The sequence below is a fragment of the Phalacrocorax aristotelis genome, chromosome 19 (genome assembly GCF_949628215.1).
Source record: "Phalacrocorax aristotelis chromosome 19, bGulAri2.1, whole genome shotgun sequence".
NCBI classification, from domain to species: domain Eukaryota; kingdom Metazoa; phylum Chordata; class Aves; order Suliformes; family Phalacrocoracidae; genus Phalacrocorax; species Phalacrocorax aristotelis.
The window spans coordinates 4,489,154-4,502,260 of NC_134294.1; the positions used below are offsets into that span (position 1 = coordinate 4,489,154).

The window sequence follows — 13,107 nt, forward strand, 5'->3', positions numbered from 1 at the left end:
CAAATAATGAAGCACTTTAGCCGGCAGGAAACTATCCCTGAAACCCACAATCCAAACTTCAAGGCGCGTCCGAGATGGTATTGAAATGCAGGGTTAATAAAGATTGGTTCAACTGTATTGTCCTCCACCAACCTTTCCCATTAGAAGAAAGCTTTTCGGTTGGTCTACAATTAAGCAGTTTAACTTACTGCCACAGGATACTGTCAGTACTGAAGTTAAACAGACTCAAAAAGCAATACGACAGATGCAAAGAAAAAGCCATCAAGGTCTAGTAAAAAGCTACCACTCCTGCCTAGGAAAGCCTCTGTGGCATAGGCTCTCAGAACACAGAAGACTATACTGAGAAAACATGATTACCTGGTTGATTTATCCTTATATTCTAAATACCTGCTACAGCCACTGCTCTAGACAGAATTCAGGGCTAGGTGAACCTTTGGTCTGACTTAATGCAGTCATTTCTATCTTGAATCTGAGTTAACATGGGCAGAACAAGTCACCCTGCATGGCCCAGAAATCTCGACATCTTTTCTGGTTATCTCTACACCACATACGCAACAAAATGCTCATTTCAGCACTGTAATCACAGCACCACGAAAGTACAAAACTTACTCGCAGACCTGAAGCAGCGGCATTTCAGCTCTAAAGCTCTACAGCTGGAAAAAAATACGTATGCATGCTTAATATACATGCTTAATTCAACTACGACACATCTTCAGACAGTACAAGAAGTTTTTAATAAAACTGCATTACTCCATTAATGCCATCACATGGTGAAGGAAGAAATTAAATTACTCCACCAAGTAGAAGCAATTTAAAGCATTCCTTATTTTACCTGAGGTATCTCATTAGACTGGAAGAATAGGAGTGTCTTTAGGAACAAGGCAACTGAATTTCAATGTCAGTGGTACAGTGAACTGGTAAAATAATGACTCAGTCAACTTCAGGTTAGTACAAAGTTTTAAGAATTCCACTAAAAACTTAAGCATAGAATACAGCAAGGAAGTAACAGGAATGAATCTGCACGATCTTCAAAGTTTAACACATGTTCTGAGTTGTTTCAGAGCTCTGCTTTACTCAATTTTGCTCAAAGGTGCCTACTTTTTTGTACAACAAGTATACAAAACATGTAGCTTCATTATAAGCTTCTTCCTATCTACCGTGTGGAATTTTTACTCTCCCTTCTTAATATGACCCTTGCGTAAGTACCCACGCCCTCACATGAAAGCTAAGTAACAAGACTAATCCTGATACATCCCAGTAGTATTATTCAACTGACCCTGGATATTGCTGCTAGAAAACAGGAATGTTACTGTATATGTCCACCAAGCAGTCTGTTTCTGAAATACAATTTAAGAAATCCATCAAGTGCAAAATCTCTGTTATTATCAAGTTCATCGTGACCCGGTTTACTTTGTCAGGTTGCAGAAAATGAGTAGGTGGCATTCTCATAGGGTGTAGCACAGCACAGAAACTCCACCTGCATCAGCTTAGTGGTTCTCATCTGTCTTTTCCCATCTATCCATGTTGATGTGAAACCGTAATTTTGTCAGCTTCCCACAAGGACCAATGAATAAAGGTAAGGCCATTAATGAAGGGATTTTTTTTTTTTTTTAAGAAAAAAAATTACAACCAATGTGTTCTTATAATATTATTTATGAAACATCGGGAGCTTATTTTCTCCTCTTACTGAAGTGTTCCACATACAAAGATTTTTTTTCCCAGATGTTTTCATGGAGATGCCTCTCAGGGTACTACATGAATTTCCACAGATAACTAGTATATCTAAGAAACTGGCAAACAGAAGATGGAGTGAAAGAATCATCTACTTAAAAAAAAAAAAAAATTCTTGAGTACCTCTGAAGACTATATTCACAATAAGAAAGCATGAAAAGGCTAACGCCAGAGACTCCATGTGAACTGGCTAAATAACAGCCTTCTCTGAAACACAGCTGTAAAAAAAATACTTACAGAACAGGTCACAAAGTCACCTACAACAGCATAAAAATTTAACTGGTACACTTTTGCAATTACCAACTTTCCCCAACCCTAACTTCTGTGCTTATAGAAAATTAAAGGTGGTGTAATTTTAAATCTCATTCATTCTCAACTCTACTACTTTTCATAGCTGAAGTAAGCAAAATGCCTCCTTGTAGTTGCACATGAATTTCAGATGTTTTGATCATTGTCTCATTATGCAAGATTTAGTTTTCCTTAACCAGCAAATTAACCAAAATTTATATATTTTTCCAAGCTTCCCACAAATTTATGTTTCTGGGGTTTTGAAGGTTTTTTGCAGGTTTTTTTTCTACTTATCAGCAACTTTATCTGGTTGTAACATTTTATAACATCATAATAAAATATTTTATAAATATTCAATTTATAAATATTTAAAAATTTATAAATATTATAAAATATTTTATAAAGTCATAATAATGTAAAATGAGACCAAGTTGCATAGCATCACAGATAATAAATTGCAACTGGTTTTTCAGGGCTCACATTTCTCAGTAGTATCACTTACTACTAAAAAACGCTGCCTACAGAGTAGTAATAGGAGACGTAACTTGCAAGAGAGCTAAACAAAATGTGCAATAGTCTGTGGTTCAGAACAAAGTCTTTTTTAAAAAAAAAAAAAAAAAAAAAGCTGTCTTTCACATGTTCATTATAGGCTTAGCAGGCTGCCATCCATGCTAGAACGAACCATTCTCCTCATGCCTTGGAAAGAGTCTACTAGCTGCGTATCTTTTAACACTCAGTCAAGTATGACCCCAGGAGCAATGTAAAGAAGGGAACTGCATGCCTGAGTCTTTGACGTGATATACCACTGGCTCTAAAACACATGGTAGATATTTGAGTTGTTTAGTGAGCTCCATCAGCAAAAATGCAAATCCTACATATTAATTTTAGACTTCTTTTAAACTATTATTAAATTATATCCCCTATCCACCCTGTAAGTTACGCAGTGAGGTTTTAATAGAAAAGTGTGTCATTAAACAAATAATCTAAATATCTTGTTTCTAATTTTCTGTTATTTAAGCTGACAAACCCAGTGACGTTGGTCAATCACCCTTCATGGTCTCAAAGCACTTGTATCTAGATTTAGAGTTTCACACAAATGTTTAACGAAGCAAGCTGTTCATTAAGACTAGGATCCTTGGAAGTATTTGAAAGTTCTGACAAACCAGTTTTTATGCAATGTCAAAATACAGAACATATTGCTGGTTTTTGATGTAAAGTTACAAGCAGAATAGAGATTTAGAACCAAAGTATTATTGATATATTGAGAAAAGTTTACAACAAGTTACAAAAACAATGTTCAGAATCTGTATCTCTACATTAAAAAAATAAAACCCCACCGCACATCACAAAAGCATCACTTCTATTTAACATAGCCTGCCATTGTGTCTTATTTGCACCGGTACACCTAGCAGAGAATGTGCTAACTTTTAAACAAAAAAATTGCTTGTAAGTTAATCATACAACAGCTCTAAAGAAAGAAAACGAATGAGGATAGAGATTAGTATATGGAAAGTTAGCAAAACAGCTGTTCAGAGCAGCAGGGGTTTATGAACAAGAGAACCACAACGATTCCAGTTTTAGGTCCTCCACGAAGGATCAGGTAGTGATGACAGTCAGATAGATCAGCTGAGCTCACACACTACGAATTGCTATCTTTGTACTAAGTGAAGATGCCAGATAAAACAGTGGTGCAGAACTTGGCAAGGCACTGAAAATCCGATCATATAAACACATGGCTATTTATCAACACACCAATGCACTAGATTGTGCAATAACAAAAGGCACTGAGCTAAGGAGGAGCTGGAAGCAAAGAGAAATATACTTTAAAATTTGGTATGAACGTATTTGACACTTCAGAGAACAGATACAAATTCACCATCTGCTTCCGGTGAATTTTAGTTTTCCAGCCTCAGTTTAATACCCATATTCTGCCAATGACCCCAAAACTACCAGGCCTGTCATCCTGTCTCCTGACGCCTGCCTCCTGACTGAGCTCACCGAGGATTGTCAGATCATCATCCCAATATGGCTGCCTCAGTAATTGTGCTGTACCGAATCCAGGGACAGACCCACTACCTCCAGGTCCACACAAAAACATCCTGAAAACCACAATCCTTCTACATTCTTGCATCTTCCAGCTGGTTGAGGGACTACGCCTCCCTCCTGAACAAACAATTATCGCCTCCACCTCATCTGAGCTAGAACGGAGAAAAAGGATGCCAAAACGCGGCGATATTCGCGACCCACACAGCGGACGGGAGTCAGAGGAGGAAAAGGACGGGAAGCGGCCGCACCGCCATGGCTCGGAGCGCCTGGGGGAAAGGGGAAGGAAGCGTCCCGGGGGACAAATATATGCATCAGGAGATGGAGGCGAGGGAAGGCCGAGGCGGGCCCCACGCCCTTGTGCCGCTGCCCTGGCAGCTCCGGGGCACCCTGTCCCGCCAAGGCTCCCCATTCCCCCCCACCCTTGCCAAACCCCCTCCCACCCGGGGCGCCCCCCCCCCTTCCCCCTGCCAACTACCTGCGTGAACCAGCCACCCCCGCCTCCCCCCATCCCGCCCCGCCACCCAGCCGGCCCCTGCGCGCCTCCCCCGCTCCCCCACCATCCCCCGCCGGATTGCTGAGCTTCCTCAGCGCCCGCCGCCCCTCACCTGGGGACGAGCGCGGGGATCCGCAAAACGCGGGCGGTGCGGGGCCGCCGGCGCTGTCAGCAGCTGGGGAAGGCGGCGCGGCCGGCGGAACAGCGCAGCGCGGGGCGGAGGAAACAGAAGAGTCCGGCCATCGCCATCACCACTTCGCCGCCTCCACCGAGGCCGGGAGACCCCCCTCCGCTCCCCGCCGCCAGGAAGGGAGCAGGAAGGAAGCGGGAAGGGCGAGGTGGGGAAGGAGGGAGGGGAGAAAAGGGGAGGGAAGAAAGAGAAAGGCCGCGCCGGGAAAAACGAGCGCAGCGACGCGCTCCCCGCAGCGCCGCTCCCACACTGACAGGATCTCCGGGCTCTGCGCCCAGCCCCGCCTCCGCGGGGGGAGGAACGCCCGTCCGTCAATAGCCGCGCGCCGGTACTCTCTCCTCCCTGGGGATCACCAATCGCCAGGCGCAGAATCGGCGAGTGCCCGCCTCTTGCCATGCCAATCACAGGCTGACACAGTCGTGCACCAATCCACAGATCGGGAATACTCGACCGCAACGACGATCCCCACTCCTCCCTCTAAGTCAATCCCTCCGCCGAACTACCGGATCCCGGGGAATCGTTTCTTCTTCATCCCCAACCAATCAGGACTCGGTACGGAATGCGCATCATCCCTCTTTTAACCTGTAACGAGCGGCACGAGGACACCTAGTATTGTATCACCGCTCCGCTGCGCTGTGTGCGTGCGCGCCCCCGAGGCGGCGGGAGGCCTGGCGTTATCACAGGCGTGAGCAGAAATGGAGCACTTGTGACCAAAAAAAAAGCCTTTCTAACGTACGCGGCCGGTTGGCGCTGCCGCCGCGGGGACCCGTGGGCGCGCCGCCCGCCCAAAAGCGGTGGCTGAAGGAGCGTGTTCGCCAATTCTGGTCAACGTCGGGGGGAGTCAGGAGGATTTCGAGTCCAAAACGAGGCCCAGCGATGGTAGCTCAGAAGGGAGGGGTTACTTCTCCCTTCCCCACACCCCCAAGCGTATTTTGAGCAGCCTGAGGTGGTTTTTTTTTTTTGCAGCTCTCAATGTATTTTTATGTGATTAAATTGTTTTGGTGGTGTTGCATTAGCTTTTGTACTTCCAGTAATTTCATGTATATTCTCATACTAAAAATTCAATTTTGTGGCAATAAGTTCTCTCCATTAGTACTTCGATCATTTCTACTGTTAGAAGCTTATGTTTACGCTTACAAGCATTTTAAATAGAATCATATTAAGTACCGTAATTACGTATTTTCCATACAAACACCATGATACAGGAATTGGATTTAAGCTGTTCAGAACATTTGGGACCTGTGATGTTTAGTTTCAGAACAAAATTTATTTTGGTTCAGGGGCCCCTGTTGTTAACTACACCAGCCTCTGCTGTGCCTCCTGTGTTCCCCATCAGTTTCAGGTTTGGGGGCGAATGAGTTATTTGTTACTTTCCGTTTGGTGAAAAGTGACTTTTCTCCCTTGCCAATCTCATCCTGCGTGTGTTATCATCTGCTGTGATGCCTGCGAATGCAAAACACCACACAGCCGCGGTTTGTAGGGAAATGCTGCCGCAGAACCAACAAAGCAAAAATATGGGGCTTTCATATGTCTTAGCGAATACCGTTATTTGAATTTTGGAAGAGTTCCTATTGAGGGGACATAGGATTTAGTGGTGGTTTTAGTGTGATGTAACTGCTAACATCTATCTAGGGCCATGCAGAATTAGGTCAGCTATAATTTCTCTGGGGAAAAAAAAAAACCAACCCACAACTAAAAAAACCTGTTTCGAAATCCTCTGCAAATTCTCTGAATACTGGGTATATGCTGCAGTCCTCTGTGATAATAGACGTGATTTATTTTACTTCAGCAAAGTTTGTGTCGTGTCTCCCCGGAACAACAGTTCTCGTATCACTGTCTTATGTCTAAATTTGGAGAGCACTCACATAGAGTAGTTTCAGTACATTCATTTGGTTGCTTGCTTACACAGTCTTAAAAATCTGCTAGAAATGTTTAGAGAAAATCTGGTTACATGTTGAGAAAGAGGACAGTGAAGGGTAAATGACACACGCTGTATAGCATCTGGGAGGTCATCACTGCAGAGGGAGACGAGGATAATTCCTCCTTAAACAGCCAAGTATGGAGTTGAAAGGTGGTGAAGTATTAAGGCAGTCCTCGTCTAGCCAGTTGTGATGCCTTTTTCATTATAGAATTTAGGCATTTTATCTCAATTTAAGTAGACTAGCCTTCTCAATATAATTTTTGAAAGTCAGGTCTCCTTGGGTAATGTAGAATTAACTTACTAAAAAATGTACTGAAGTGGAATTCTACTACAATGTTCTACCTATGAATACTCTATAAAAAAAATCAGCATCCATTCCGTTACAGGAAAGGAACCATTCTTACTCCTTGTTATATTTCCAACCAATACTATATAGCCCTGCAAAGCAGCTGAAACAGATCCCATGCCCTGCAAGCATGTATGCATTTAAAACTAGAATTTAGACATTACTTTCCAAGAAAATAGTCACATAATGACAGTCCCCAGCACGCAAAAAGTGTTCTTGAGCATTATTGTACTGGGAAAAGGAGAGCAAATAGTACTGTGAAAAATTTCTTCTATTTGTACAAACAAATACAGTTGGTTACTCAAATCACTGAGATACAACACCTAAAATTGGGAAGCCCATTTAAATACAGGAAAGAGGGGAGGTTTAAGCTAAGTGGTAATGAAGGCAGATAGATTGTAGTGCAATGCTCCTGGGGATTGTTCCAGTCAATCTATTGCTGGCTAAAGCAGCCCTGTCGTCCTGCTATTAACAGCTTTAGGCTGTCCTTGCTGCCAGCAGGGAATAGTTGAGATGTAAATTGTGCTATTACATAAGTGTAAATTGTGATATAATAGAATCAATTGTACTGAAGTGTATTGCTATAACATCAGAACTTGCCCTAGTCATTTCTCTAGTCACGTAGGTAGAGGGCAAGTAAAGGCCAGCAGTACAATCCTGTATCTTAAGATTTTCCAAGAAAAGCATATTTTGCAACATTTACGTAAGTTAGCCATCCCTGGGATGAGCAGTTCACAGCTCAAAGCTGTTGGGATTCTGCAGATACATGTAAACGTCAAAGGTAATTTGATCAATTGATAGTTTCTGTGATCTCCAATATAAAATCTCTATATTGTAATAAGGTTACACGTTAATAGGGGGAGAGGAAATCACAAAACACTGCAGGTAGTATTAAATGAATTAAACTAAGAATTGTCACACAACCAATATGCTTTTGTGGGAGATTTATTCTTAATCCAGTACTAACTTCATCTTTCCTTTTCAGTTACTCAGATGTCCACTACCCCCTGAAAGACGGGTTTGAATCACTTTTGTACCCAGGAGACAGCAAGACAACGGTACTTTCAGGCGCTCGTGTTAAAATACATTTCATTATTCTGCCCCTAAACGCTGAGTTTGGGAGACCGTTTGTCTGAAATCACACCTTTGAAATACTTGATACTAGTTTTCCAGATAAAATTCTTAGCCACCTAAGTGTTAGCATTCCTGTCTTCTGTAACATCTGCATCGATGCATTTTCGAGTGATAAATGGACCCCATAAGTAGACAAAACAGTTCAGTAATGCTCTTTGATATGATGGCAGAATAATGATAGTCAGATTCTGAAGGGCATTGTGCTGAGTACATCCTATACCAAATGTAAATATTTTTATTTCCTTCAGTCAGACAAGGCTAATACAAACATCCTGAACTTATTCCAACAAGCCTTTCAGTTGGTACAATGGAATAAATAAAAAAACCCAGGATTTTAATTTTATACTTAGATCAAAAAGAGCCAGTTCCTTAAGAGATTTTCTGGTAAAACATTTAAATTCACAACCTTCTTTGGTGGTACTTGTAACACTTCAAATGTGAAATACCAAGAACTATTAGGGAATAGCAGGCCTCAAGGCCTGCACAGGATACTCTTAAGCAACCAGCTTTTTTTAATTTAAGGATGGATTATTTCTGCTGGTGCTTTTCTCATTTTATACAGCTGCTCATTGTTTCCACAGCATCCTTATTCACAAAAGGTGGTGATGTGTCTGATTTGTAGTAGCTGAAAATTTGAAGACAGCATTTTTTCCATCTTTCCAATGCATTCATAGCCTGTCAATACAACTTAACATCATTTAGCATTAACTTATGGAAAAAAAGCCGTAATATGAAATCATAGCAGTTTAGTCATCCTGCAGTAAAAACAAACATACTCTGCTGAACAGTTGTTCTCCGTCAAATTCTGGGATATTTCTAGGGATTTCATGCTATAATCCATAATAAGGTGACAGTGGAAGGTTTGTTTTTCTTTATGTAGAAAATAATTACCTCTTTACTAAAAAAAGAAAGCACACCTTGAAAGCTACAACTCACTGCATACCCTTAGAATGTGTTCAGAACCCACAGTGGATTGGGATGCTGAATGACAGCTTGCAGATAAAAGCCTAGCAGACATTGTTCTGTGACTTTTGAAGAGGGAAGAAGAGAGAGGTTTGAATCTGTGGAAGGAGTGAAGGTTAAGGAACTCTAGAACAAGTCAAACAAACTTCTCTGTTGCAGCAGGCCGTGCACACACAGATTTTGGAATTGTCCTCCCACACTTGGGGAAAACACACACACTGTGGGGGGAAACACCAACAAAAAACCAAACAAAAAACCACCCCCAAACCCACTACATTTTAATTCAGAATTACTTGCACATCTCAAAGGTCAACACTGGATTATATATAGCCTCAGCAAAGTTCCCCCTGGAGCCTGTCACCAACTGTCATGTAGCTATAAATAGGCGTAAGAGTCACCCACTCGTTACTTTGAAGTATTAGCGATATCTGCGTGCACTGACATTTCTCAGATAATTTACTAAGTTATCTCCAGGCCCTAAACCACTGTCAGCAAACCTGACCAAAGCCACCCAAATCATTTGTTGTGGGTTGTTTTGGGTTTTTTTATATACTTTCACTGACACTTAAAGGAAAGAAAGACAAAGGAAACATTTTGTGCGAGTGTGTATCATTTATTGTAGTTCAAGAGAGTCAGGAATTGAACAGAAGACACAGCGAAAAAAAAAAACAAAAGAAAACCAACCTTTTTTCAGACTTAATTTTAAAACACTGTGGTTTCAAATCCTTTTTAAAAAGGAAATTCAAGTATCATATGCAGGGGGCAGTAATACAAAAATGTTTGTGAATATTTTTTTTTAATTTTTTTTTTTAAAAATGTAATTCTACATTTCCTGCACCCTTTCTGCTTTGGTAAGGCCAAGCCATGGATACAAATTGGTACGCAACATAAAAAAAATTACCCCTGCCCCAAACTGCAGCCTCCAAGAATAAAAGGATCTGCTCTCTGTAGCTGAGCTCTAATGGCTCAGAACTGTCATGTAGCATATGTTGTATCTGCAGCATTAAAAGAATGGATTTAATTTTTTAAAAAGTCACTGAAATCCTGGTATTCCGAAGCATCTCATTCATGGCAGCTGTTAACATATTTCTATCTCAAGGCTTTTGAAAAATACCAGAGCATGTAAGATCAACAGAAAGAAAAGGGACATCTCAGAGAACAGAAATTAAAATCCATGTGAAGTCTCTGCTTTTTTGACATTATCCTTGTGTCTAACACAAATTAAAAACCAAATATGTGTAATATAAAAATACGATCCCAAGATTAACACTTTGTTGCAGGCACAGTTATCGCACAGAATATGTTCTTTTGAGGGCAGGGGAATGATTTTGATTTTCACAGGGATTTCTTTTTTTTGCATTACAAAAAAAAAAGACGACAGCAGTGCAGGTTTGATGGGTCGAAGAGGAAAAAGAGAGGGAAAAAGTTACTTTAGCAGCAAAATGTCCAAGGTTCTAACCACAATCAAATTAACGGATATCTGGCTGTAAAAAATAAGGTTGAAGGGATGCTGCCCTGATCCATTCATCTTTGCCAAAATAATTCAGCTGTAAAAACTCCAAAATGTGACATGTTGAAGGACAGTTTTGTAACATAAGCAACTTCCTAGCTTGTCCTCCATGTTATTGACCATCGTTATCACTTAAATATATGTACAAGAATTAAGCCACTTCTCTCCTCGTCCACATGCTTCTGGTCACTACTGCAAGGCAGTGCCAGTGGGCGTGCTAATCCCGTCAACAGCTTTCAAAGTGTATCTGCTCCACTATTACCAGAACAGCCCACGCCCTGTTCTTCCCATTGGTGTTGGCGTGCACTGCAAGGGAATTTTTAATGGTCAGCATTCTGCTTGTCTCTCATCCAGGCTTGGATTTGCTCTTTGAGTTCTGGCACTAATAGCGTAAAAAAAAGAGAAAAAAGAATGATTACCTTAGCAGTTAAATTATTTAGTAATGCTACTGTAAGAAAGCTCCTCATGACCAATAGCGATTTCTGTTCTAGAAACCTGATCAGGAATATCTACTACTATTGTCTTCTCTACCAATATATTTTCTGCACAGCTTTGGGTAAATGAATTACTCATTTACCTACCCCAATAAAGTCCTTTAGCCCAGCAGTTATAAAGGCAAGGGCGTGGGGTTTTTTTCCCCAGAAGGGAAAAAGGAAGCAATGAACTTTCCTGTGCAAGTTGAGATGAAAGAACCATTACCTCTACCGAGGCCTCAACACTGCCTTCCGAAAGCACACAGAACCAACTGCACACACGCTGCCTCCCCCAGCCCGCACCTCCATCGCTAACCGTTAAACCGATACCTGGCTCCAGCATATTTTCTGTCAGCGTCTGACGATTGAACGGATCAGTGGAGGAGTTCAACAGGTGCCTCAGGATGATTGACCTGTCCATGATAGTTCCAGACGGCAGCCTCACAGGGTCAGTCATCAGGGTGTCCATAAGCGGATCTGAGGGCACAAGCATCTCCTCGTTACACTGAACACAATAGCTACAAATTTTATCTGCACACAAAACCACAGTGCGAAACTGATATTCAGGGCCCCCAATCGGGTATATTGCTGAAGTTACAGAAAATTATTAAATTTAGCAGCGGACTTAAGCCTTTATACTGCTTTTTCCCTTTCTGAAGTGGGACTAAGCATTAGCTATTTTCACCCTATTGTCAGATTTTGGTTGCTTTTTTGTTTGGTTGGGTTTTTTTTTGGGGGGGTGGGTGTTGTTTGTTTTGGTTTTTTTGTTGTTGGTTTTTTGTATTTTAAAACAGTAAAAAACAAAACATGTAAGCAGAACATGGATAGGACTGGACAGTACAATCCCAAGGAAGAAACGAAGAAACTTTTAGCTATTATTATATACATATTTAGAATCAAAGTAGCAAAACAAATTCTTCTTCTAAAAAGCCAGTATTTAGAAAACTCAACTTGCCTCGGAATTCATCTGGAGCATCACTGTAATCAATTTCTGCACGGGCGTTCTTGGCAACAATTTCCTCCACTTTCTCTGCCAGCAGTTTGAATTTCTCTATTGCTATGGTCGACTTGATGCCAGCCTTTCTCATCTTTGAGATCACCTCCTCAAAGAGCTCTTTACTGTAGGACCTCTACAAGCAAAGCACAGAGACACAACTTCGCTGAGTTGTAGTATCCTAATGTGCCATAAAAATTATAAGGAACTTTTAATGCATTTTTAAAGCTTCATAATTTTTAAAACTTTAAATCAATGAAACCTCAACATTACGTAAGACAGAAAAGTAGTGTGTAGATAACATTTCATCTGGCACCAGAATGTCAGCTGTGGGGTAGAATCATGGTTTTTTACTGGTTATCACTAACTGTGGAACTCTTCAGGACCGAAAAAAACCAGGCAGGCAACATCCCCTAATCAAAATGAATAAGACCCTCGGGGAGGCTGACTGCAATGATTAGAATTGTTCCTTAGACAAAACATCTGTCCTGCCACTTCTGTGTGTGTTCTTGTTCTCACAAGTCTTGGCTGAAAATACAGCATAAAATGAAAAGTTTTTTTGATTTCTTGACTTCTCTGATAATGTGCAAGGCAGCACTGGGAAGGGAGTGATTCTTTCTCCTAACCCAAACAAAAAACCCACCCCATGATGTTGTAAAAGTAGTGAGGCAACTCAGAGGGAGCTAACACTTGCTGGAAACTCGCCAGCTGGTGCGTAAGAACTGTACAGCTACACAGTACAGAGACCAAACACGTACCCTGCAGTTTCAACTGAAGCAAGCGTTGTTTTCACGTAAAAAAAAGAAAGTTAGGCAAGGACTTCTGAAAGCTGTTTTTTTTCCTGAAGTTCACAATGCCATGTTTTCGTATAAGCCTTTTAATAAAAATTTATTTACCCTGCAATGCGAAGCTGAATTAAATGACAAAACAACACACACTAAGTCTCAAAGATTTCCATTTTTCCTTGGGGATTTTAAAATGTTCAACACAGCCCCACTTCTTTCATCTACACTATACT

At 41.2% G+C, this 13,107-nt stretch overlaps 2 protein-coding genes across 12 annotated transcripts in view; both read right to left on the reverse strand.

The window, feature by feature from the left end:
* KIF1B (kinesin family member 1B) overlaps positions 1-5,018 on the reverse strand; it is a 97,307-nt gene extending 92,289 nt beyond the window's left edge. For all 10 annotated transcript variants that reach the window (XM_075114418.1, XM_075114415.1, XM_075114413.1 and 7 more), the window contains exon 1: positions 4,671-5,018. The gene's annotated coding sequence lies outside the window, so the exon portion shown is untranslated. The remainder of the gene's footprint in view (positions 1-4,670) is intronic.
* Positions 5,019-9,704: 4,686 nt separating this feature from the next.
* The window catches only part of UBE4B (ubiquitination factor E4B), a 40,663-nt gene continuing 37,260 nt past the window's right edge, over positions 9,705-13,107 (reverse strand). For both annotated transcript variants that reach the window (XM_075114255.1, XM_075114256.1), the window contains 3 exons: positions 12,051-12,225; positions 11,426-11,572; positions 9,705-11,004 (listed from right to left, as the gene is read on the reverse strand). In XM_075114255.1, the coding sequence (XP_074970356.1) occupies positions 10,943-11,004; positions 11,426-11,572; positions 12,051-12,225 (384 nt within the window). In that variant the 3' untranslated portion in view covers positions 9,705-10,942. The remainder of the gene's footprint in view (positions 11,005-11,425; positions 11,573-12,050; positions 12,226-13,107) is intronic.